Here is a 26,053-nt window from a genome sequence, read left to right as displayed (position 1 = left end):
GGGGTTAAGCGGCGGGCTGATTCTCGGAGATCGACACCGAGCAACACCTGTGCGTGACCGAAGTGGTGCACGGTGCCGTTTTCCGAAGGCGAAGTGCAGACGCGTCGATCGCGTAAAGTGGTTTTTTAAGAGGGGCAAATACCAAACACTCGAGAAACCCGACAAAGTACCTCATACACAACTCCTACAAGTGAGGCAGAGAGAGAGAAGTCCACAATTCAGTGAGCAACACAGCAAAGCGTCAAGATGAATTCCATGTCCACGCCCCGAATCCTCCCTGCTCACCTCCATGCATTTGCTCCGAATGCCACCTCCCACAACACAGTACGCATGCTGGGAATCATAAGTCACGTCAACGGCGATCAGGCGACGTTGACCTGCGGCTCGGACGCGGTGACAATTCTCCTAGCGAGGTATGGATCGCGCGTCCCGATATGTGTGCCCATCTAGCGAGACTGCGAAATCTGACGGAATCATGTAGAGACTCCCACCTCTCGGTCGGCTCCATGTACGAAATCGTGGGCAAAGTCACCAACACAGACGGCGGGCACGGCTTGGGTTTACGAGTCCTCAGCAGCACGGAATGGCCTCGAAATGAAAACGGACAACTTCCAGACCTGAAGTTGTTCGAGGCAGTCGTGGATGTCACCCATCGGTACAAGAACATCTTCTACGGTGACTCCGAGTCTGGCATGGATGGGGGATATTGAGACAAACATGAGAGCAGGGCATTGAATCGTTAGGACTGAAGCTGCATCATGTTGACCGCATGGCTGATAATGCACTATAGCAGAAGCGCAGGTCATAATGGTACGAAGCTCTCGAGGTGTTTTACGGCGGATGGGGTCGTCGCCCGTAGAAATGTTCCAGACCATGGAAAAATGGAGAATTAGAATATGGGATGTCAAGTCTGTTCTAAACAGGATATGATGATTTCCCCAACGAGCTGGATTTCGCCTTGCTCAAGGGGTCGAACGGACCACGACTGGTCTTCGACGCTATATGCTATGACGACCACAAAGACAACATTACCGATATCCTCCATGAAACTGTGCCTGAGTATCACGCGTGTCATAGGCACCTGATGTACAGTAGCCAACCTGGGCAGATGTGGAAAATTGCAAATTAATCGAAGTCGCTGTCTCAAACACAACCTCCTCAGTTGCCACTGAAGAACACAAGTCGTCCTAGGATCTCATTTCGCGTTCTGTCTTCTTGGACTTCTTCGCACTCCTTGAGGCACAGCTCTTGGAATAGCCAATGTTTCAGGGTCAGGATATGCCGATTGCCCAGACTGATAAGCTGCATTCACATCAACCAAACTCTCCCACATCGAATTGACGCCGTTCTCCACGTCCGTGGTGTCGAAATAGCTGAAAAAGCCTGGTGGGGGCGAGCTCGTCATGGCGGTGTTGGTGAAAGGATCAATCAGATCACTTGTCAACTGATCTGTTGTCATTTCCGAGAAGGAGAAGTTCAAGAGCTGGTCACCCGATATCGGGGAAGAATTTTTGAGAGACGGCAAATCAGGAAAGTCGAATGATATAGCCTTCTGAGGCGTTGCCTTTTTCTCACAGTCCCGTAAGAGAGCCTTGTCTTCGTCCGTCAGGTTCATGCCTAGTGGGCGATCACTGGTCAAGGCTTCATGAATCGAGCGCGTGAAAGGCGTCATTTGGTGCACGTCTTTTTGCCCAGTACCAAGCAACGCAGTAAGAGCAGGATGGAGGTCCTGCTTGGCCTTTGGGGTCCGGAAATGAGGAGATTGCTCAAGGTTGGGAGACAACATGGCACCGAATTGACGTTGCGGTGTCTTCGATGGTGTCTTAAGTAGGATTCGTTCAGATCGTCTCTTGGGCGTTGGGGTCATGGGTGGTAATTGAATATCGGTGTGCGCCTCCTCGAACAGTTCCGCGAGGCCATCATCAACCACGGCAGGTACTGGCGCCACGTTCTCCTTTCCGTCGACTTGCAGTCCAACCGCTGCTGCCGGTACTGCGAAGGCATCCCTAGTTTTGTTGAGTCTGGGGCTCCGTCTCACAAAAGCAGGCAAGGAGCTATGCATGGCTGTACTTGGCGGCCCAGAACCAGGGTATACCTGCGGTTTGTCTGGCGACGGGAACAATTGCCTCCGGACAGGCTTCGGTGTGAGGTCGATCTCGACAGGAAAATCTTCTGACCCATGGCCACGTGTAGGACTGGATTGGACCTGTCTGCCACCAGTCTGGTGACGGGTTCCAGCCCGCAGACCTCTAGCTCCCGGATCTGCGCTGTTTGCCCGTAATGAACGCGGGATTGGGGGCAGCTGCGGTTCGCTATCGTCAGCAGCAGTATTGCCGTTTTGAGAGACTTCGGTGTCATTTTCTTCCGCATCAGGAGCTTCCGTGGCCGAGTCACCCGGAGAGGAGTCGTCGGTGGCAGGACTCTGGGCATCGCTTCTGAGGCCAGGATTTCCGCTGGACTTCCCAAAGGGCTTGGGCGGATTTCGTTTGCGTTTGCCTTTCTCCTTGGGATCTTTCTTTTGCCATTTCGATGCAGGCCGAGGGCACTTCTGCTTGTGAAACCACAAACCGCACGCTGAACAAGGTTAGCAACGCTTTCTAAACGACCCCAATTGACTTACGATTGCACAATGTAATGGCCTCCCAATCATCCGCTTCATCGCCTTGTCGCCTGTCCACCTTGTAACCTCGGAAGGTTTTCACACTTCCATCGGGATTGTGGTCAATGGGTTCCTTGAAGCAGCATTCGCCATGGTTCAGAGACGTCTCAACATCATCCCAAGAGCAATCGAAAATTTTGACATAGGCTCTTCTCCACGCCGGAGTCTCTATTGAGCCGCAATTGTCACAGAAAGGTGGCATTATTCCATTCGCAATCGCGTTCTCTAATCTCGCCTTGGTCTGCTCCTTGCCAACCTTCTTTTTGGACGCGGCCTTCACCCTCGACTCATCACCCCCAGGCGCATCTGACATGGGAATATCGCTGTCAGGTGCCCACGTTTGCGCCCGATGTAGTGCTCTGGGCGCGGGATCACTCTTCGGAACAAGAGGTGCAGGGGCAATCTTGCGTTGTTGCTCACGTTGCTCTTCCATGATCTGCCGGGCTCTTGGAATAGGGGCCGGAGCTAATCGTGGAGATGACATGCTGATTCGTGGCGTTGGTACTGGAGTGTACGATCGGGCTCTAGCCAGCGGCTTTGATGTGACGGGAAGCGGTGGAGGCATGATGTTATACCCAGCCTGTGCAGATTGTGCTTCAATCTCGTGACCCTCTTCAAAGACCGGAGGATATGGATCGGTTGGGCGTTGCTTTCCTTGACAAACTTCCTCATCTTGATCCTCCGGTTTATCCAGGATGAAGTCCTCAAACTGCAATAATTGATCATCTCCAAAGAGGTCTTCGAGGTTACCACTCATAAACCCTGAGTCATGTCCGGAGGAACCCATTACAGGCGGAAGGACGGGGCTAGTAACCGCTGGCTGTCGAAATTCTGGCATAACAGGTGGCGATGACGGAATATTGGCGGGTGTACTGCCGACACTCTGACCTCGAGTGTCCTCGGGCGAGGCAATGGGCACAGCAAGGAGTTCAGGCCGAGGACCCACATCTGCTGCTGGAGATGATTCCCTAATTTGAGATCCCTGTGCCAAATTGCTTGGGGGATTCTTTCGTGGTCTTCCTGGTCTTCCTCGTGGTCTGGCTGCTTTCGAGGCGGGAATTGGTGTAGGTGGCCTCGCAGTTTCTTCATTTTGAGAATTTGGTTGAACAGCTATTGCAGGATTTACAGCAATTGGGCGATGAAGCCGAAGGCTTGATGCAGTGCTTGCAACGACTCTTAGCGACTCGGGTTGCCGTTCAATGTTGAAACTCGACTTTGTCGGCAAGTCAACCTTTGTGGTCTTCGCCCTCTTTCTTGCGGGACCTTCTTCTCCGTTCTCGTCTCCGCTGTAATATCCTGATTGGAACGATTCACGCCTGCCTTCAGAAGCCTGGCGCATTCCCGTCCTGGAATGAGGCCGAGATGAATGGCCGGACTGCCGCCCAAGTGGACCAAGATGCTGTGTTGTCGTCGGCGTTCCAGGTCTACTGCCTGACCCTGATCCGTATAGCGTCTCGCCGTTCAGCATTCTCTGCATCGTCTCTAGTCCTGAAGTATCAATCGGCGAAGCTGACCCCTGCAATGACTGTAGAGAAGCGCTGTTACTCCACTGAGGTCGCATCCCATCTTGTGAGCTGAGACTGCCGGAGCGATATCTGGTCTGTGTAAATGCGTTGACGGGTGTAAATCGAAGTTTGACTTCCAACGTCTCTTGAGCATTTTTGGAGAATAAACCCATAATGTTTTTGGATATCTTGCCCGTGACCATGGCCTCGCTATCAGCGCCCGGGTTTTGAGCCTGACCAGATAGTGCTTTTGACAACATCCCTTGTCCGACTAAGGGTGTATCGGGCTCTGAGTAATCATATGCGTAGATCGTGTAGTCATTGTCGACGAGCGTGGTGAGTTCAGGACTGGCAGTCGTGACAGCTTCCAAACACGTCCGCAGGTCGATCACCCCGATCTGACTGACGTCGTCGATGAAAGCAGTCTGAACTTCCAAGGATTGAGGCCATCGTGCAAGGTGGTTGTCTTTTTGCTCCGAATCAAATGTGTAGAGGACTTTGAGTCTGACCGTCCGTATGGAGACGCCGTCTGCAGGAGAAGTGGCCATGACGGCGGAGGCCACGAGTGAGGAAACGTATCCAGGCTTCAAGGAGCTGCTAGCACAAACGGTGAGGTTGTGAAGCAGAGGATCAAAACGCGTGGAAGGTATGATTCGGAGGAGAGGGGAGGTAAGAGACGTCGAGTGTTTCGTTAGGGAACTAAGCTAAACAGGTTGCTTGGACAGTGGGAAGGTGACGATGTGTTGAATCAAAACTCCGAGATGACAGCTGTAAAATAGACAGAAGTGTCGTCCCATGCGGAATGTTACAAAGACTAACAAAAGAAAGAAAGGTGCCAATTGAGAGCTTGGTGAGGAGGAGCGAGAATAGGTGAAGCTGGAGCGTTGGCTATCGAGAAACTTGTAGCGCGATTCGGTCGCGCGTTTGCGGGTGGCTTGAGCTCAGGCACGACCTCTGCATTGGCCCTTCGGGGTTCGGAACAATGCAGGGTGGAGGATGATGTCAATTGGAGCTAAGCCCCAAATGGTCAACAAGACTATACCTCTTCTGGCCACTTCCAGAAGTCCCACCTAACAAGGCAACTCAACCGAGCATAATTCCTCTGCCAGAGAAGAATGTAAAGAAATTTCCTCGCTTTGCACGGCATGGGAATCGAGACTCTTTAAGTATTCTGCATCGCGACCATGGCCGACGCCTCCAAGATCCAGTATGTCCCTTCTGACTCATACCCCGGTCCCTGGCCCAAGCTTATCTCCGCAGCGACCTGCTGCCGTCTTCTTGCTAGAGGCTGGAGGGACATTCGCTGACCTTTTGGTGTTCTTTCTGCAATAGGGATCTTCTGAACAAGCCGAGGAGTGAATTGACGTACGTGGTATCTCCAGCTGACCCCCTTCTTCCTGTTTACCCGTGTTTTCCCTCCCCCTGCGCCGCCTCAATGCCTCCGCCCACCCCCTTCGAGGTGGATTCCGCTCCGCCTTCCCTTTCCACTTCCATCTCTGATCATCACCTGCTGTGTCGCCCAACCACCACACAACCCCCAATGCATCATCATTTTGACCCGTGCATGCGTCAACCCTATCATACCTAATTTCGCGCTTGCCTTGTCACGCGTTAATTGCGCATACTGCGACAACTCCGTCCCCATTCAAAAAGCTAACATTCCGGTTTCTAGAGAGTATGAAGTCTCCCTCGTCGAGGCCCACGAACTCTCCACGGGACCCCTCTCCATCCTTATGACCGCCACCCGCACACACACCCAAGTATTGATCTCATGTCGGAACAACCGAAAATTGCTTGCACGAGTCAAAGCCTTTGACCGCCACTGCAACATGGTCCTGGAGAACGTAAAGGAAATGTGGACGGAAAAGGGTAAAGGAGGCGCCAAAGGAGTCAACAAGGATCGCTTCATCAGCAAAATGTTTCTACGGGGCGATAGTGTTATTTTGGTGTTGCTGAGCTGAAACCGCATTGACGAGACGGGCGCATGGAGATTCAGAGCCCTGAGTACACATTTACGATTATGGACAAGTGTTTGTTGTTGGGACGGCAGCTACTCGGTGTAATCAACAACTTCTAGGATAGGGCGCCTGGCACGAAGCTTCACGATGACGCTTGAATCAAAATTCGATACTGGTTCGGTATTCGAGGAATGCGGTGCCCAGTGCAGGCACCAGAGCGAGCGATGAGAGACCAAGTGGCAAATCATCGATAACTCAGCATCACAGGATGAGCAAGAAAATGTTCTGAATCTCTTGAGAGCTACATACCTAGATGGAAGTTGCGATTTAGATTTTTCCCCCGGCAAACGTGACAGGAAAGATGTCAACGTTCCGTGACGCGGACAAGAATTGCCTGGATGTGTGCAGGACACTGCCTCGTACCTAACAGGCACCAGCTAGTCCGATCAGAAATTCTTGCAGACCCCAAGCTCCTGGATCCGGAATCTTGCCCATCCATTCGTCCTCTGCACCGACATACACAGCCCTTCCGAGGCTCGCCTTCATGCTCTTGGTCTTTTCAGCGCCTTCTTTAGCCGCCTGTGCTGCCTTGTTGACATCTCCTGTGCTGCTCAGCGTGTCGACAAAAGGCACAAGTGCATCCATCAGTGTTCTGTCACCGGGCACTGCCGGTGTATATTTGCCCAGCGCTTGAAGGCTCGACTTGAGGGCTGCAGCCCAGACCTTGGCGTCCACGGTCGTGGAAGACCCAGTGTCTTGTTCTCGAAGTCCATGGGCCAATGCATTGAGAAAAATGGCGTAAATGGCACCGGAAGTGCCGTCCATAGTGTTTTCCACCACGGGCACAATTTTATTGACAAAAGCGACAGCGTCGGTAGGCAGGTCACCAGACGAGAGCTCCTTCAGGACGGCTTCAGCTCCACGCTTGAGACCGATGCCACAGTCGCCGTCTCCGATGATGGTGTCATACTTGGTGACTTCTCCTTCTGCCGCGATCATCTTGTCCAGACCAGCCTTGAGGGTCTCATGTGCTTTCTTGGGGTCGAGTTTTAGATTGGAGGTTTTGCCTTCTGCTGTCACCGCGGCGTGACCCTCCATAGTTGCGGTGTTATCAGCCTCCCAAGTTGAGGTCCGGGTGGCGGCAGCCCACCCAAAGGCCTCGGCCGGGGCGTCGAGGAGTTCGAGCATTGACTTGCCTGGTCCGAGTCCGGTGTCCTCTAGCTTCAATATAGATGCTGAAAATCCCAGGCCGTTGAGTGAAGTGATGAAGGTACCTGCGATGACTCGGACGGGAACAATACCCCAGTCTTCTTTGAGTTGTTTGTGCACCTCAGCTAAGATGCCGCCAATTTCCAGATTGCTAACACCACCCAGATTGTTTATCAGCAGGACAGTCTTGTCGTTCTTCTTGATGTCGACGTAGTGTCTGTCCTTATCATTAGGATCTAGCATCTGCGCCAGCATAGTCTTGATGAGCTCCGGTAGTGTTGCGGAGACGCGATGACTGCCCGGTTCGTTGTGAATGCCCATACCGATCTCAATCTCTTCCGTCGGTATGATCTCGTCAGAGTTTGGGTCTGGTTTCTCTCGCCCAGGAACGTGGACATGTTCCATTGACGCTCCGACAGACACAAGGTTTCCGGCAACTTGTTTTGTAAGGTTGTAGACCTCTTTCAGACTCCCACCGGCTTCGGCGAGAGCACCTATTATCTTGAGAACCAGGATAGAGCCACCGATACCTCTTCTACCAACCTTGCCTCCTTTTGCCCGGCCAACGCCCACATCATCGCCGATTGCATAGAACTCGGTATCAACTCCGGCGGCCTTTGCCTTCTCGGCAGCCATGCCGAAGTTCAAGACATCTCCGGTGTAGTTGAAAGTGACAATAGCAACTCCTTTCTCCGTGGGTACTCTTGTAAGAGCGGCACGGCGAACTTGCTCGGCGGAGGGACTCGCGAAAATAGTGCCTGCGACCGCAGCTGTGACGAAGCCTTTCCCAACAAAGCCTGCAAATGCCTGTCCAAAGGCAGAATCACGAAGTCAGAATCATCGTCCCAAGAAGTCGGGGTTCACACCTGGGGAAGTCTCGAGCATCGGGATCATGACCGCGGGAAGTCCTAGGATTCTTCTTCAACATTCTTCGTTGACTTACCGGCTCATGTCCTGAGCCTCCACCGGTGATAATGGAGACTTTTGGATTTTCTGTCAACTCCTTTGTTGGTCGCCGATATACGATTCGGTTCTGCGCATCAAAGGCAACAGACGGGTTGGTTAGGGTCAAGCTGTGGAGAGAAGTCTGGACGAGGTGAGTCGGGTCGTCGATGAAATGTTTTGCGGACATATTGGGTGGCTTCTCGTATAGCTTTCAGGGAGAGTATGAATTCCGAGAAGGTCAGCAAGCAGCGTAGGAGAGGACAAGTGAGAGATATAAGAACTGGGGCAAGTCCTTGTATCACCCACCGTGCCCGCCTTGCTCGCTTCTTCAAGAAATCAATGCGGGGAAATAACCATTCTCAAAGCTTTGTTCAGGTGGGGCTTAGCTGGGCCAACTGGGCGAACTCGTGGAGGAGACATGGGATCATTGGGCCAGTATGGGTTTCCCTTCAGCCATCTGCCGCCTGCGCTCGAAGGGCTTCTGTGAGGTGATACGCCCACCCCTCCTACACATGCACTTCGGCGTAAGTAGGCCCGAGAACATCGAGTGCCCAGAATTGTCAGATGCCACGCTGTAAGAAATGCTCATTCATCTCCTCCAGGTGGGGGTTTCTAGCAGCGCTTAAACACGGCGATGTCGCTGGACTTTCGATGGCAGCTTGGGTTCTGTGGCTCTCGATAGAAAATGTATTTCCAGCTTCGGGTTTCTCCTTTTGGACATCCCGTGAAAACTTTCAGGGTAGCAGTGGAACTGTTTGTCCTAGAGCCTTCACTTTACCTCGCCGGCATACCCCTATAACCCCGACCTGTGTCCACTCATCGAGGATTCAGGACCAACATTGGCCGGATTAACCGGCGATGCCAAACACCAAGAGGTGTGCAGCATCCGGGAACTTTACCGGGCTGCCCGCCTCGATTAAAGGCGGAATTCTCCCGGAGTTACTCGTAGATGGGCCTCAATTAATTGAAGGGAATCTTGGGGGAGACCAAGTACACAACCTGTTGAAAATGAAACACCTGGAGCGTGGGGGTCCTCATACATTTGGTCCTCTTCTTGTGACTCGTGGGGGTTGAAGCCTAAAGGTCAGACCAAGTGGCATTTCCCCTCAAAATCCAGATTAGATTAGATGGAATCAAAATTCACATTTGGGGAATTTTTGTTGGTAATCTTCCTCGACCAAAGCCGCCTTTTTTTGCTATCCTAATCATGGCATCTGAGTACTGAGGCCCCTGCTTCCAAGAAATCATGAAACTCGACACCAAGTCCCTGCGATACCTCAACCCCACCGACTGGCGCACCCTCACAGCCGTCGAGACGGGAAGCCGAAATCACGAAGTCGTCCCCACCCCACTCATTGCCAACCTCTCGAAATCCAGTCTGGGCGATGTACAACGGAGTATCTCCTTGCTTGCCAAAGCGAACCTGATTGCAAAGGTCAAAAATGCGAAATACGACGGCTACAGGCTGACTTATGGCGGGCTCGACTATCTGGCGCTTCACTCGTTGCAAAAGAGTAACACGGTCTATGGTGTGGGAAATCAGATCGGGGTCGGGAAAGAGAGTGACATATTCGTCGTCAGCGATGAGAAGGGTGAACAGCGGGTGCTGAAGATCCATCGTCTGGGTAGAGTGAGCTTCAAGAAGGGTGTACGAAACAAACGAGACTATGCCAAAACAAAGGCCCAGAAAGAGAGAGGAGCAGGCAGTTGGATGTACATGTCACGGCTAGCTGCTGTCAAAGAGTTTGCCTTTCTACAAGCCCTGCACAATGCAGGCCTGAGTGTCCCAGTGCCACTAGGCCAGAATCGACACCAGCTGGTCATGTCATTGATTGATGGATTCCCCCTGCGACAGATCGATAAGGTCCCAGACCCAGCAGGACTGTACGCGGAGCTGATCGAGATGATTGTGCGCCTGTGCTCATTCGGGTTGATTCATGGCGACTTTAATGAGTTCAATATTTTGATCAAAGAAGAAGAGCAAGCCGGAGACATCCAGTTGGTGCCCGTTCTAATTGACTTTCCCCAGATGGTCAGTGTGGATCACCCAAATGCCGAGTTCTATTTCGACAGGGATGTGGAATGCGTGAAGCGTTTCTTTGCAAGACGTTTTGGATTTATCAGCACGGATAGCGGGCCATTCTTCAAGGATGCCAGGCAACTGGTCGGCAAGGATGGGACCAGACGACTTGATATTGAAGTCGAAGCGTCCGGCTTCTCCCGGAAAATGGCCAAAGAACTCGAAAGTTACATGAAAGAGCACGGCGTGGATGGTGACGCCAAAGGAAACGAGACAAATGATGTTGATTCAAGCGGTTCCGAAGACGAAGAGCACGATGTTGACCAAGATGATGATGGCGATAACCCCACAGGTCAAAGCGTCTCTGACACGGTTTGATATTGGACGGATCCACGCTATTGAAGATCATGCGTGCGATGATACAGGGTACCCCCGCCTTATCTCTCAGAACAAGTCTTCTTGGTTCTCTTGCAAGTACAAATATGGAGCACAGACCATCCAAGCCAGGGTCGATGGGCTAGGCGACGAATTGATCTGTCTGGGCACAATACCTTCAAGGACTGGATCCATACATATGAGTACAAACCTGGCACCTGCGCGACCCCATCCCACTCCGCCCAGCCAGTCTCCTTTGAGGAGAGCCGCCATCACTTATGCACTAAGATGACTGCAGGACCAAGCTCTGCTCGACTCTCTAAAACTGCGGCAGAAGTGAAACATCTCTCACAAGCGAAGCGCTCACCTGTTGAACCCCGCATCTTGTCACCATCCTACAGATAATGCCGTAGGTTGTCAACAATAACAACACCCCAAGCAACAAAAGAAACAGAGCTATCTCCGAGATTGGTGACGAAGGGCATCCCTGCGCAGCGATACCGACCTGCTCCCTCGAGGTTTATCGCTGTCCTGAATCACAAACCATGATGGCCTAGAGCCTACAAGGACGACCTCTTCAAACTTTATCCTACCTCAATTCCTTGTCTTCAAGTCGGACTTCTCCACGTGCAAGGCCACTTGTTTCACTTGAATTTACTGCAAGAAAGTTGAACGTCTACTAGCGCAGTTGAGCCGGTAGACTTTTGCGGAGCCAGAATTCAGCTATGGTGTAGGTGCTACGAACCATTTTTGCGCCTGCTAGATACAGGAAACTCCATTGAGTCAGGGAGATTTGCATCATGCGCAAATGCCACAAACGAGGTGGTGAGAACGAAGCGTCGACCGACCTCATCGTTACACCAAGCCGTACAGAAGAGCCAGTCTAGTCTACAGCGTTCTTGCTCGCAGAAGCATAACTGTTTGGCAGTACTCGATGCGTGGACCCTGACATCTGACAGCAACATCGGTGGCTCAAGCTTTGTCGAATATCTAGATGCTCGAGGATTCGGGCCGTTGCGTTCATTCTGTGATGGATCATGCAACGGGAATGCAGGAGCATCTGGATAACGGATTGATTCCACAAAAGAGTATGGCTTTAACAGGCCCGGCTCTCTTTCAAACTCAAAGATCAACTGACAAGCACGACTGTTTGTGAAAGAGGGCGAGAGATGTGCTTTTAGCGAGGACAGTAACAAGAGGTCCCCTGCAGTAGTGACTGCGCCGTCTCGAATCAACCCCCTGAGTTAGGATAGGAGAAGGCATGTGTGAAACGCAGCCCCTGGTCATGTGGCTGGCTCGGGAAGACGGCCACTGATGGCCAATTGTGTATCTCTCCCGTGAACGGCATAGGTCCTATAGGATCACAAGTTAGCCCCAGTTGGGTTGTTCAAGCCATACCGAAAATATCGAGTACAAGGACGAGGAGGAACTTGGTTACTCGGTACAAGTCGGTCGTAGCGTGAACGAAGGCTGAAAGCCCCCAAGCTCCACGTTCTAGGCACAAGGAGGGGATAGCCCCAGGCACTGCTCCAGGGTCAAGCCCAGCTTAGGACCAGCTATTGAGGCAGTGTGGGCTTCCCGTCAGCCACCTGCCCAATGGGCATAGTTAGCCTCTCCACACCCTGCCAGGGCCGTTGCTAAATAAACCGCGACTCCCTCTAGCTTGATCCACTAGTTGGCTTCCGCGCAGGCCGGAGATTAAGTCTGCCAATTGCTGCCACTTTCGGGGTAAACTAGGTACCTGAAGCCTTGCCTGCGCAGGAACCGGCTTAACCACTTGTGGGATCCCACAACGCGAGATGGCCGCGCATGAACCCTCCTCGCCTCGACTTTTTTGACAACTCCTTACTGCTCTTTTCACACGCGAAGCCGACTTTTTTCCCTCTGTGTTTACTCGGATGGTTCATTCTTCTCAGCAGCATCGCACCTGCGGCTGCCCTTGACACTCTCCCGGCCGACGTGGTTTTGAACTCGCTGATCAACTCCAGGAAGAGTTTGTCTATCAAGGGCGTATCCGTTTGATCCCTGCGACCGTCACTCCTGGTCACCTTCAACCGTCCAAAACAAGGCCGTTGACCCGCTCCAACCTTGAGCCCACCCGTACCTGCCACAGCCTGTCGAGTGTCGAGGTGAAAGATTGTTAAGCTTTCATCCACACCATTCTTCGACCCTCTCCGTTTGGGATATTTTGTTCCGGAACTCTGAGAATCGAAGCTTAATGGTGACAACAACGCGTCCCCGTCGGCCAGAAATATCGAGGTGTTGGGTTCTCTGACACACGCTGTTCGATCCCATCGCGGGGACAGGAGTGTTCGCGCCACTTGTACAGAATCACAAGAGACGCGCACAACAAAATGGTCTCCTCTCCTCCGGCCTCGCCTGATGGAGCAAGGCAGATACGACCTCAAAGCATTTACTCCGCATCGTCGCCGGACCCTTTCCAGAAGAATCGCCCCCAAAGCATGAGTGGTCGTCCTCCGCGAAGCCACAGTCGTATGAGCCAGAGCAGCAATCACATTGGAAGCAGAACCTCGGATGAAGATGTCAAAACTTCGGTCAAAGTTGGTATGTTAACCATTGCAGACACCTTGTGACTGGAAAGAAGACTAACTATTTGTGAAGTCGTCCGAGTTCGTCCTCCTCTAGGCCCCTCTGATCCCGGGTTTGACCTTATTCCACAAAGGTTTCAACGATCGATGGTCCAAGTAAATACAAATACCAGCCTTGCCGTTGAGTCACCCCAAGGACGAAAGATTTTCATTTTCGACCGTGTGTTTGGTCAAGACACCACTCAGAATGCCGTTTGGGAATACCTACAGGACAGTGTCGATTCTTTTTTGCAGGGTTACAATGTGTCTTTACTCGCCTACGGCCAATCTGGTGCAGGCAAAAGTTATACCATGGGCACATCAGGTCCTGCAGAGCAATTCGATCATTCTCTGAAAGGTGAGTGACTCCTGGCCAGCGCAGAACTCAGTTAACCCGTTGTGACAGGTGTTATTCCTCGAGCAGCGCAACACTTGTTCGAGGCCCTGAATGGCGGTCCTGCCCACAGCAGACACAACTCAGGCCTCAAGACACCAACCAGATTTTCAGTCACAAGTTTAAATCAGGTTATGCAAACATCGAAATCATTCATCGACAGGGGCTGGGATATGTCGGTGACCTATGTTGAGATTTATAACGAACAGCCGAGAGATTTGCTCCTCCCAGAAGATGCGCCATTCACCGAGAGAGCCAACGTACAAATTCGCGAAGATCCACGAGGTCGAATATTTGTAGAAGGCCTCAACTCAGTGCGAGTATCCTCTATCGAGGAACTCATGCGAGTTTTAAACCATGGTTCCGCTATTCGACAGACCGATGCAACAGCTATCAATGCCAGGTCGTCTCGTTCTCACGCCGTCTTCACGATTAATCTGCGACAAACAAAAGCCCAAGGTTTCCCTTCGGCAAAGGACAAACGAACGTCAGTCCCCATTGATCATATGTCTGGAGGCGATGCACCTATGACCGTCGAAAGCAAGCTCCATTTTGTCGATCTGGCAGGTAGTGAACGGCTCAAGAACACCGGGGCTACTGGTGACCGTGCGAGGGAAGGAATTTCAATCAATGCTGGACTAGCAAGTCTGGGCAAAGTGATTTCTCAGCTGTCATCAAGAACACCGGGGACTTATGTGTCGTACAGAGATTCCAAATTGACACGAATGCTGCAAGACTCGTTAGGCGGCAACGCAATCACTTATATGATCGCTTGCGTCACGCCCGCGGAATTCCACCTCAGTGAGACGCTCAATACAGTCCAGTACGCTCAGCGGGCTCGAAACATCCAAAGCAAACCCAAGATCCAGCAAGTTGATGATGGAGCCGACAAGCAAGCTGTGATTGAACGATTGCGCACTGAAATTGCCTTCCTAAGGCAGCAGATTCGAAGCGCTGAGTCGAGCGACCGTCGACCGGGTATGATGTCTGAGCGAGGTGATCGACCTAGCGATCGGGAAAATGAGCTTCAGAATCAGTTGTTGGATATTCAAGAGAATTACAATGCACTGAGTCAGAGGCACGCCAAATTGATCTCGGAACTGACAAAGAGCACCGAGCCTATTGACCAAGTGAACATTGTGGGAGAAAGTGCAGTGGATCGCCTGAAACGTTCCCAGGCCAACCAAGAAATGATTGAACAGGTGGTGATGGAATACGAAAAGACGATTCAAAGTCTTGAGAACAATCTTTCAAACACACGCTCATCCCTTGCAACCACCGAAAGCAATCTCCTCGAGAAAGAAACGAAATGCGCTTTTGTCGAAACAGTCAACCAGCAATTGAACGCCAGAGTGCAGAAATTGATGGACCGAGAGTCAAATACTGAACAGTATCTCCATGACCTGGAAGCGAGGCTCGATGACCAAAGTTCTGGAGGCGAAAAGAACGATGCTATCATCACAGACCTGCGCAAAGAGATTTCGCGGATTCGAGAAAGTGAGACGAACGCCGAAGATTATATTTGTACCCTTGAAGAGCGGCTGGCCGAAGCAGACCAGGACATGGAAATCATGCAACGCGAGATTGAGCGACTTCAGCACCTCGTTGAACGCCAACGTAGTCTCGGCAAGCTGGACAATCTGCTCTACGAACTCGACCATATCCAAGACAAAGACGGAAAGGCGAAATCTGTAATCTCACAGCATACAAACGGTGTTGTTGAGGAGCACGAGAAGGACCTTAAGACCGCTGAAGCAACCGAGCTACCGGCACAATTGGATGGAGAACTTGATGAGAGCCTGGAAGATCTACCGGAAGAAACGAGTGCAGAAAGTGACCAAGCGGGTCTTGAAAAGCTCGAGACCGCCATCGCTCAACAGGAAAGCCTCACAACTGACCATGTCCCAGAACCTCTTCCGAGCCCGGCACAGTCCAAATTCATCACCGAGAAATTCGAATCAGTCAGTCAAGAGCTGTTTGACCTCAGGTTGGAGCACGAATCGACGGTCAATGAATTGGATCTACTGTCGGCCAAATATCAAGAAGCACTTCGAACATTGGCGGAAATGCATGATTCGATTGACCAGGAACGCCAAAGTACAGTGTCTCCGCAGGAAGATGGAGCCAATGAGAGTAGTAAAGATCAGTCTTTCTTGGAGGAGGTAGAGGAGCCTCAAGAAGACGAGGATGGTCAACATTTGCCTTCCTCGCGGTCGCTCTCCTCGGAATTATCTATGGCTGGGGAGTCATCGACCTCGACCGATACCGACATTACGCCAGTCTCTAAGACCACGCAATCTGTCGAGGTTCAAGTGCAGGAGATTGAGAGATTGCAACATCTTCTGGCGGAACACGAACAGAATATGAAAGACGTTACCGAACAATATCACCAACTCCAGACTGATCACAAGGAAGCCTTGACCACTGTGGAACGGCTCAAATCGCAGATCAAGCAGACTAGGCCTGCATCGCCTGGTACTCCGGGTATGCTGAGACGCATGACTTCACAAAGCGGCACGGGGGTTGATCGAGGCCAGCGATCCGTTACCTCTCTGCGATCGCTCCTAGCTGAAGAGTTTGAAGCGAAACCTGATCGTATGGAGACCGCCGAAGTGCACCTCTCGGCTGCCAACACCGAACTTCAAGCACGCTTGGAAAGAATACAAGCTCTTGAAGCGGAGGTCAAGACAGCAAAGAAAGAAATGGAGGTAAAGTCGACGATAATATCTGGCCTGACAAGGGAAAGGACCAGTATCAAGGCGGGCTCTCCTGTCGACCTCAATATGGTGTCTCAATTGAGAGACCAGATTATTCAAAAAGAGACTGAGTTGAAATCTCTACATGAGGGCTATGCTCGTCGTGAACAAGACCTCCAAGAAGAAATCCAGAAGTTGCACGACGAGAAGGCCAATCTGCAGTCTGCCCCATCGACCACCGAGAATGAGGAGAAGATCCATGCCTTAACGCAGCAAATAGAGGAGTTGACAACCAAATTGGAGGCGGCGCAACAAGCGCTTGAGGAGTCTGAAAAGAATTATACGCGTACTAAATCTGAATTGGAGGTGGCTTTGGCAAGTATCGCCACCTTGAAAGCCCAGCAAGCAGCCGGAGAAGGGGACGATGCCTCTGGCCGGGCTGCGGCGGCCAACGCAATGCAGACTGAACGTGACAACTACGAAGAACTTATCGGTGGTCTGAAACAGCAATTGGAAGAACAACAAACGCTCAACGCTGACCATGCAGCGAAGAATCTGGAACTTCGCCAACTCCATACCGCTCTCAGCAAGGATTACGACGCCCATGCTGAGATGGTAAAATCTCAACAACAAGAAATAGCCACGCTGAAGGCAGAAATTGAACAGCTCGAACAGAAGGTCAAGTTTGCAGAAGCGCAAGCTGAGATGGCCAAGCAGAATTTGAAGACTCTTCGCGAAGCTCATAGGAACGAAGTTGAGGAGATGAAGCTGGCTCACGGTGGTGCGTTGGCGGGATACGATGATCAAATGACTGAAATCACTACCAAGCATGCGAAACTCGAGGCGACGTACAAGGCAGATCTTGAGCATGCTTTGTCAACTGTGCAGAAAATCGTCTCCAGTGCTCAAGCAGCGCTTGGCCATCCAACTACGGCAGATATGCTCGCGAGTCATATCCAGGATCTTGTAGAGGAGAAACGCCATGTCGCCGAGGCCAATGTTCGGCTGACCGGTACCAATGCGGAGCTTGAGAGGCAACTCGATGGGAGACAGAGCTTGCTTGAATTGGAAGAGGAACTCGCCAATGCCAATCTCAAGATCAGCAATTACCAGGATACGATCCGAAGCCTTGCGAATGAGGTCGGCAACCATGAAGAAACGATTCGCGAAAAGGAGAACCTGCTGAAGAAGGCCGAAGCCAATCTTCAAGCAGTCGAAGCGGAGAAGGCAAAGAAGCTGGTAATTATCGAAGAACTCGAGCAACAGTTGCAGAATAGTTTTGACCAACACCACAACCGACTGTCTGTCATCCAAGCCCAAGGCAACCAAGCTTTGATTGAAGCGCAGCAACGCATTGCCAGTCTGGAGAAGGATCTGAGTCAACGCGCATCTGTCAACGAGGCAGCATCGGACAGCGGTTCTCGAACCAACACCATGAAGTCACAACATCGTCCTCAGTCGCCGCCAGGGGAAGGAGTCCCGCGCTCCAACTCGATGACTTCGAATCTGAGGAAATCTGCGTCAATTGCATCGTTGCCTTCCCCGCCACCGGCAATTCCACTCCCTCCTCTACCCGCTATTCCCGGAGCTCTTCAAATCACATCTCCGACGCCGGCTTCCAGCAACCCTTCACCACCACAGTCTCGCCACGCTTCCAAGGAAGTAGCACTACCCGTGACTCCTGTGTCCGGTACCGTGGTGTCGACAAACTCCCGAGATCGACGCCAGTCTGCACTGATCGAGGAACAAGAAAACCGGTTGCGGACGATTGAGAAACACCTCCATGCAGAGAAACAACTCACCGCGACGCTGGAAGAAGCGCTTGTGGACCTGGAAACGCAGTCCAACAAACTCCGAGTTGACGCGGAATCCTGGAAGAAGAAGGCGTGGGCGATGGAAGAGGAACTGGTCGGACTCAAAAAGGAGCGAAAATCCGAGAGACTGAGCGTGCAGGCAGTGGAGGAGGAGGTCAAGAAGAGGAGAGAGGCTGAGGCAGCGAGGGCACAACTCGAGGAGAGAATGAGGCTGTTGACGGTGGGTAAGGATGGCAAGACGAAGAAACGAAAGGGGAGTTCGTTGAATTGTTTCTAAGTCAGGGCGAGGGCGAGCATCAAATGGGAGGGACATCATTCACGTTTTGAGGATTCTGATATTTGGGCGAATTGGGCCAAAAGAAGCTGGACTGGAGGAAGTTCGATGTGTTACGCGAGGCATTCTGTCCCTTTTTATTCCCCCTCCCTTTTTTGGGTTCGATATGCTTGAGCGTTTTGAGACAAGCGAGTTGACACAAGCTACGCGAATGGAGTTGTTTTGGGTATGCTTGTTTGTGTATAGCCAACGGCAGATGGTCTATCTGGCAACAGATGAAAAGGATGAGGAAAGAGTCTTTGTCGGGAGATGCTCTGCCATTCACGCCAGTCTCTCTTTTGACAGTCTTTCTTATGTATCTTATCCACCAACCCACCAACCAACCCATGGTCGAATCATCCGATGGAATAGAATAGAATCGGTATTGGGCATGTTATGTTTGTACATATAATGATCAGTGAGGGAGTGAGTGGGCTCAGGAGATTGGTTTGTTTCCCTACACAACACACATACAGACCTACCCACCCATCTAAAAGTAAGAAAGAGTAAGGATATGACAGATAGATATGTGGATAGATACCGAGGAAGGGGGAAGGAAGTATCAAAAACAAAGTCAAAGTCTATTCTATTCGAGCGACCGAGGCAAATTCCCATCGAGAATGTGAGCGGTGAGGGACCCACGTGTCCACGTTGTCCGAGTCGTCGTCATCTGAGCCGTTAGAGTCAAGTATACATCCACGTCCAAATGTATATACGCGCAATGGAGAGAGACACGGAGGGAAAGAAAGGAAGGCCAGGGGAAAATGCATGTCTGATGATCCCAAGGCAAAGCGAACAAGGACCAAAACCTGCATCGAATACTTCTTTGATTCTCCCTTTTTTTTTTTTCTCTGTGGGCAGCTAGCTAGTTGATGCCTGCCCCTTCATTCATTCATCCATTTTTGTTGTGCCTTGTTTTTGGACACATCGAGCACCATGTTGTATTGACCCTTCTCCTTCTATCTGAACGGCGGACTGACCGAGTGACTGACTGACTGACTGACGGACCGATCATGGACTGACTGTAAGTGTGGCGATGTCCAACCATTGCGATTTTCTTACTGTATGTCCACCCCATCATTTCCTGTCCATAACCATCCAGGCTCACATACCCGTCCGTCGATCCAAAGCCAGCCTTATCGGGTGCTTCAAACAGCAAAGTATCTCCCTCCGCTCTCGATGAGCGGTTCCTTGTTGCGAGGACAGAGTAGAATACAGCCGTGGCCCAAGGTCTCGATCTCGGCCCTCGTGCTCCCCCTAAGCCGAACCTATTCGCTCATCCAGAAGACAAGCTGTGTGTCTCGTTTTCCCCTCCTGAATTGCCGTCTTCAGTCGTGTTCGTTTAGCGAGTTGAACGCCATCCCATCATCAAAATGCCTTTGAAAGACATAAATCGAAACAAGCAGAAACATAGTCTTTCTTGCGCGCAGCAGGGGGTATCATCGAAACATGTTGAATATCGTCAAGACGTAACCCGCGCCGTCATAATCTTTTTTTGGTACGAGACAAAAAAAAAGGAAAGCATACACGTCTTTCGCTTTCCATGAGCACCCCGGGGCACAAATGTGCCATCCTCTTCATATGCAGTCAAAGAAACAAGTACAGCAGAAGAAGATTCCCGACCCTGAGTCTGTTGAAAACCAGGAAATCGTAAAAATCCCTCGCCGCACCTCTATCTCCGGAAATCAGTGATACGTGCTCTCTCCCTCGGAATATCTACTCCAACAAAAAATCCAATGGATTAAATGGAACGCCAGTGCTTCGTCATTCTTTGTCATAGTTTTCAGTGTTGGTACGGAAAACAAACAAGGAAATCTAAAAGGTCAAAGGCTTGGGCTGTTCCCAGGTGAAAGTCTGATCTGTGAAATGACCGTTTTTGGCGGTCTTGAAGTAAATGGGGTTGGTCAGGTTGAGCTCCTTGACAATGACGCCGGGCCTCAGGTCGAAGTTCTTGTTGATAATGTCGACAAGCTCGGCACTGGTTCTGGTGCTGGTGCCGTAAGTTTCGACAAAGAGGGACAGTGGCTCAGCAACACCGATGGCATACGAGAGTTGGACTAGGCAACGACGAGCGAGTCCTGCGGCCACGAGCGATTTCGCAATCCAGCGGGCCAGATAAGCGGCCGAGCGATCGACCTTGCTATAGTCCTTGCCGGAAAAGGCACCACCACCGTGAGCACCCCAGCCGCCATAAGTATCCACAATGATCTTGCGGCCGGTGAGACCAGCGTCGCCCTGGGGACCACCGATGATAAACAACCCGGATGGTTGGATGTGGTAAATGGTCTTGTCGTCGAGGTATTTGGCGGGGATGACTTTCTTGATGATCTTCTCCAAAATCTCCTTTCGCAGGTCTTCGGTGGAAATGTCCTCGGAGTGCTGGGCCGAGATGACAACGGTATCAACTCTCAAAGGCTTGACAGCACCTCCATCATGGGCATATTCCACCGTGACTTGAGTCTTGGTGTCCGGTCGTAGCCAGGGGAGTTCACCAGACTTCCGCGCGGTGGTCATGGCAGCGTTGAGTTTGTGGGCGAGTTGAATGGTCAGCGGGAGGAGCTCGGGAGTCTCATCGGTAGCATAACCAAACATGATACCCTGATCACCGGCTCCCAGCTTTTCCAAGGCCTCATCGTAGTGCAAGCCCTGGGCGATATCAGGAGACTGCTCTTCAATTGCGACGAGAACGTTGCAGGTCTTGTAATCGAATCCCTTCTCTGAGCTGTCATATCCGATCTCCTTGATGGCATTACGGATAATCTTCTGGTAGTCGAGATGGGCTTTGCTCGTAATCTCACCAAACACCATGATCATGCCTAGAACATGTTAGGATGGGAGATCCGGTCATTTTTGTTTTTTTTTGTTTTGTGTTTGGGGGGGGGGGGGGGGGGGAAGATGGATGTACCAGTCTTGGTAGCAGTCTCGCAGGCCACTTTCGACAGAGGGTCGACTGCGAGACATGCATCGAGGATAGCATCGGAAACCTGATCGCTAAAGGTATTGTCAGTCTCGACACGTCTGAAGAGAATAAAGTGGTACGTACGCGATTTTGTCAGGATGACCCTCACCAACGGACTCGGATGTGAAGAGGAACGTGTCGCCCTTGGACACTCCGTTTGCAAGACCACTCATTTTTGCGGTAATAGTCTGAGACTGCTGGGGACGGCGGTCAAGCAAAGGGTAGATCGAGAGAGTAAGTGTGTGAAAGAGGACGTTCTGTAGCGAGAGGCCGTCTCGAAAGAATGCGGAGGGAGAAGAAGAGGTCGCGATTACGACACCGAGTCCTTTCTTTTCGAGGTTGCGAGTGCTTGGGGGCGCGAGGAAGGAGACTGCCCGGTCGATGGAGAGGGAGTGTGTGTCTGTGTGTCGGTTAAGTAGATGTGATCCAGAAAGACGGAATGGGTGGTGGTGGTGGATGTGGCAGAAGGACTAGTATTAAATCATAGGGAAAAGGGAAAAAATCCTGGGAGGTGGGGATGGGATGCGTTTCCCGATGAGCCTGAGAAGACGGAGAAAACGGTGAGGAGAAAAAATTCAAGGGCGATGTCGTTATCACACCAAACGGAATCCACCCACAAGCCACAAGGAGGACCCCCTCCCCCATCTACCCATTCAACTGGGCCGGCACCGGCAGAGTTTTGACCTGCCTGGAAACCAGTCTTGCCAGTTGATTACCCAGTCACCCAGTGTCCCTGGACTTGGCCCTGGGCTCCAGCAGCAGCTCCAGTAGCTGCCCCGGTAATCCCAATAATAGGCGGTCTCTGGGCACTAGGGAGGACCTAGGAACAGCACAAAGCCCACTAGGCTCAGAGCCAACGACAGCACCAGGTGGCCCCATGCCGGCAACTCTGTTTCCCTTTTCTCTTTCAGCCATTGTTGCTGCTGTTGCTGAGGCGGTATCCTTTTCTCCCCTGGGCGCCTGGTCACTGATGATGGCGGTGAGCAACACTTCCTTGCCCGAACCGACGGAATCTGTCTCGATCTGACCTGATTTGTTCCTCTGCAATCGAGCTGGGGGAGAGAATTGCGCAATCGTCCCCGAACTCCAAAGGTCAACTTGTCTGAAGTGCCGCGGCAGCTCCAGCTCCACGCTTGCACTTTTTCACCCCTCACTAAACTGACCCATAGAGGCAGATATTATGATTCGTCCCGAGAAAATGCTTCCGGCTGGGCGACTGCAAGGGTCCCGTACTCGGATGTGCAAACCTGAAGGCGGTGGCAGAAATATCATCGTCTATTTTTCTCGAAGCCTTGGACGACAGAGATGATGAAACCAAACTGAAAGAGAAGAAGGAAATACACAACAACGAGTCTTGAATTCTCTATCTGTACTTAAGGCTGTCCAAGTGTAAAGACAAAATTTGTCACTGCCGCTAAAAGGACGCTAACGCCTTTGGGAAAAGCCCAAGGGAATATAATATCAGGTTGGCATGAGGTCCGACAGAAAAGTCATTCCAGCAAGACAGATTCTGCACAAAGGGCTCATATTCCTCAGCTTGACAATATCACTCTTATAAGGAACCCCGTCTCGTGAGACAGGGCAAGGAGACAAAGGGGAAGAGACAGCAAGTGTGAAGGGCGGAAGAGAAGGGCTTGATCGACGTTGAGGCATCGTTATTGCGCGTTCACCACAGCGAAAGGACCAGGCGGATACCGTGAATCTGGAGTGGCACGAACAATCACAACCGGTACTGTGGAACATTCTTTTCTACGGGGGACTCGTGTCTCATCTTCACGTTCACCGAACCACGAGAACAATCCAGCGGCTACCGTCCTCACGACTCTCACCCTCCAGCGACACCCGCATTCAGACTCGAAACAGCCTAAGGAAGGCAAGAAAATATGTCCAAGTTCGGTGTCCTTGTCACCGGCCCTGCCGGTGCAGGCAAAACAACCTTCTGCACCGCCCTCATAACTCATCTACACCACAGCCGCCGCTCCGCCTTCTACGTCAACCTCGACCCGGCCGCCACGGACCTCAGCTACACCCCGGATCTGGACATTCGGGACCTGATCTCGCTCGAGGATGTCATGGAAGAGCCGCTTTCTCTGGGCCCCAACGGCGGATTGATCTACTGCTTTGAATTCCTTTTGCAGAATCTCGACTGGCTCGCCGAGGCAATCGACCCTCTGACGGAAGAGTACCTGATCATATTCGACCTCCCGGGTCAGATCGAACTGTACACCCACATCCCCCTGCTGCCCGAGCTGGTCAAGTACCTCTCGCGCATGGGGCCCCTGAACATCTCCCTGTGCGCGGCATACCTCCTCGAGGCGACCTTTGTGGTTGACAAGGCCAAGTTCTTCGCAGGCACCCTCTCCGCCATGAGCGCCATGATCATGCTGGAACTGCCTCACGTCAACATCCTCTCCAAAATGGACCTGGTCAAGGACCAAGTACCCAAGCGCGAGCTGCGACGCTTCATCGATCCAGACGCCAACCTCCTCGACCAGGAGGACACGGGCCGCGACCTCCTGCCGAGCAGCGCCAGCGCCGGCCCTGGCTTCGTTGGCCCCACCGGGCCCGGTGTCGTTGGAGCACCCGAGTACACGGCAATGGACGTCCGCAACGTGCACGAAATCGACAGCATCATGTCCGGGGGCTCGTTCAAGCAGCTCAACCGCGCTGTCGCTCGCCTGATTGACGATTTCAGCATGGTCTCATTTCTACAGCTGGACGTCAACGACGAGGAAAGTGTTGGTGACGTGCTAAGTTATATCGACGATGCCATTCAGTTCCACGAGGCCCAGGAACCGAGAGACCCCAAGGAGCCCGAGCCGGAAGACGCCCCCTGGGAGGACTGAGTACTACTAGTGTCCAGTCTGCGATGTGATAGGTCGGGAGGAGTGGAGGTCTTTTTTTCCCTGAAGGGTGGTTTTGGCGGCTACGAACAGTGAACAAAAAAGGCATATTTGTGAGCGTCGGCGTTGGTTGGAATGGTTCCCTTATGTGTGTGACGATCAAGACAGCGAGGGCGGAGTAGAGCAGATACCCGGAATGAAATGCTTTTTAGATTATTATCGTGAACCTCATTCCTTCCTTTGTAGCAGTGCTGTGTGAACAAAGACGCTCTCTCTCTCCAAAAAAAAAGCTAATGACACCACCCAGGAGAATATTCAATATCTTTTTCATTGGTGCGTTGTCTCACGTCCACCCGTACCCAGTCTTGCCCTTTGACCTGCCTCTCGCGGCCGCGACGGGGACCTGCTGCCTCCCACCACCGTACGTAGCTCCCCAGGCAGCATTCTGATTCTGATTCCCGTGCCGCGCTGCTCCGTTGCCGAACCCATATGCTGACCAGCCGGTGCCGTTATCCGAGCCGTCGCCGGCTGCGGTGTTCATGACCCTGTCCTCGACGAAGCCCCAGACCAGGGCGACCAGCCACTGCGCGTCGGCCAGGGCCTTGTACCAGCCGTAGCGGTTGACGTAGAATGCGCAGTTTATGAGCACGAGGACCAGCGCGAGTTTTATGACGAGAATCGCCCACCCGATCACCGAGCGGCGGATGTAGTCTGCGATCTTGAGCGAGAGGTACACCGTCAGGAGGAACGCGGCCAGCGACACCATGTCGCCGTTGGACGCGGCAGAGACGGCAGACATGACCAGCGGGGAGATGTTGTTGGACAGCGACTGCAGCGGGTCCGGGAGGAGGGGGAGGATGTACGCGTTGTACAGGTCCGCGAGGTGCCATATGAAGGATGGGAGAGGCGGTGGTGGTGCCTGCGAGGGTGAGGGCATCGTACGGGACGGACGGGCGGGCAGGCAGGTTCTCGACTTATTTGTGATGATGACGATGATGAAGGTGGACAGGCTTTTTTCCTGGGATCGTTTCTGTTTGGGAAGAGTCGAGCGCAAAGGTGACACAGAGAGTGCCACTGCACACGCGCAGGGGCGGAATGTGTATGGCAACGACGCGGTGAATGCTTTTTCTATATCAGAGGCGGTCGTCGACAGAGATGAACTGCGAATTCTCGGAGTTGGCGGTCTCGTATGTAGACTATAATGTCTCTCAAGTGTCGGCTTTGGTGGTGGTGGTTGTGGCGGTTATGTTGTGTTTGCATCATTCAGGGTGTTGGTCAATAGTGAGTGGCCACCAAACTAGTTTGTCCGTAGAATTATTGCTCTCTGCACAAAAGATACCGTGGGTTCCACATGCATACAACTTTGTCTGTCCTACTAGGTGCAGACAAGTCCCATAGAGTCCTGTCGGCGCAAAGTATGGAGATGGCGTGGAGAGGTTCGAGGTGAGATCAACGATAACGCTGGATATGGAGACATGTGAAGGGAGTCTTGACAATCTGCGGGGAAGTCAACGAGGCTTGCGAGGCTCTCAGTACGTGTATCTCGTACTTATCGTACACAGGATTTATTGCGCGACTCTTGCAGGTGTGAGGAATCTTCTACACTATAACGCAGAGTTACAACGTCTATGGTGTCGACACCACGACTTGAACGTCTCATTAGAACAAGATATCGACATTCATATCTGCCTTGTTCTTATATGTATATCCCCTGCCGCATCGTGTTCTCTTCAGCCTCGACCGAATGTCCCACGTATTTCCAGGCGGCAGAAGTT

At 52.0% G+C, this 26,053-nt stretch overlaps 8 protein-coding genes across 8 annotated transcripts; 4 read left to right on the top strand and 4 right to left on the bottom strand.

Annotated features, from left to right (window-relative positions):
• Positions 1-246: 246 nt before the first annotated feature.
• On the top strand, positions 247-710 carry Z517_01496 (uncharacterized protein; the record flags this gene model as incomplete). Its single annotated transcript, XM_013434456.1, has 2 exons — positions 247-413; positions 482-710. The coding sequence occupies 2 exons, from the start codon at positions 247-249 to the stop codon at positions 708-710; spliced, it is 396 nt and encodes a 131-aa protein (XP_013289910.1).
• A 485-nt stretch (positions 711-1,195) lies between these two features.
• Z517_01495 (uncharacterized protein) lies at positions 1,196-4,712 on the bottom strand (the record flags this gene model as incomplete). Its single annotated transcript, XM_013434455.1, has 2 exons — positions 1,196-2,574; positions 2,621-4,712. 2 exons carry the CDS (start codon positions 4,710-4,712, stop codon positions 1,196-1,198), a joined length of 3,471 nt encoding a protein of 1,156 aa, XP_013289909.1.
• A 1,833-nt stretch (positions 4,713-6,545) lies between these two features.
• On the bottom strand, positions 6,546-8,463 carry Z517_01494 (dihydroxyacetone kinase; the record flags this gene model as incomplete). Its single annotated transcript, XM_013434454.1, has 2 exons — positions 6,546-8,138; positions 8,275-8,463. The coding sequence occupies 2 exons, from the start codon at positions 8,461-8,463 to the stop codon at positions 6,546-6,548; spliced, it is 1,782 nt and encodes a 593-aa protein (XP_013289908.1).
• Positions 8,464-9,522: 1,059 nt separating this feature from the next.
• On the top strand, positions 9,523-10,674 carry Z517_01493 (uncharacterized protein; the record flags this gene model as incomplete). The annotated part of the gene is made up of 1 exon (XM_013434453.1): positions 9,523-10,674. The coding sequence occupies one exon, from the start codon at positions 9,523-9,525 to the stop codon at positions 10,672-10,674; it is 1,152 nt and encodes a 383-aa protein (XP_013289907.1).
• Positions 10,675-13,025: 2,351 nt separating this feature from the next.
• Positions 13,026-18,440, top strand: Z517_01492 (uncharacterized protein; the record flags this gene model as incomplete). Its single annotated transcript, XM_013434452.1, has 3 exons — positions 13,026-13,236; positions 13,294-13,617; positions 13,666-18,440. 3 exons carry the CDS (start codon positions 13,026-13,028, stop codon positions 18,438-18,440), a joined length of 5,310 nt encoding a protein of 1,769 aa, XP_013289906.1.
• Positions 18,441-20,291: 1,851 nt separating this feature from the next.
• Z517_01491 (S-adenosylmethionine synthase) lies at positions 20,292-21,608 on the bottom strand (the record flags this gene model as incomplete). The annotated part of the gene is made up of 3 exons (XM_013434451.1): positions 20,292-21,292; positions 21,382-21,467; positions 21,520-21,608. 3 exons carry the CDS (start codon positions 21,606-21,608, stop codon positions 20,292-20,294), a joined length of 1,176 nt encoding a protein of 391 aa, XP_013289905.1.
• A 1,710-nt stretch (positions 21,609-23,318) lies between these two features.
• Positions 23,319-24,281, top strand: Z517_01490 (uncharacterized protein; the record flags this gene model as incomplete). Its single annotated transcript, XM_013434450.1, has 1 exon — positions 23,319-24,281. The coding sequence occupies one exon, from the start codon at positions 23,319-23,321 to the stop codon at positions 24,279-24,281; it is 963 nt and encodes a 320-aa protein (XP_013289904.1).
• A 340-nt stretch (positions 24,282-24,621) lies between these two features.
• On the bottom strand, positions 24,622-25,215 carry Z517_01489 (uncharacterized protein; the record flags this gene model as incomplete). The annotated part of the gene is made up of 1 exon (XM_013434449.1): positions 24,622-25,215. One exon carries the CDS (start codon positions 25,213-25,215, stop codon positions 24,622-24,624), a length of 594 nt encoding a protein of 197 aa, XP_013289903.1.
• Positions 25,216-26,053: the final 838 nt, after the last annotated feature.

This window comes from Fonsecaea pedrosoi (genome assembly GCF_000835455.1).
Source record: "Fonsecaea pedrosoi CBS 271.37 unplaced genomic scaffold supercont1.1, whole genome shotgun sequence".
NCBI lineage: Eukaryota > Fungi > Ascomycota > Eurotiomycetes > Chaetothyriales > Herpotrichiellaceae > Fonsecaea > Fonsecaea pedrosoi.
The sequence above is the reverse complement of the archived record's forward strand: the minus strand, read 5'-3'. Positions and strand labels throughout refer to the sequence as shown.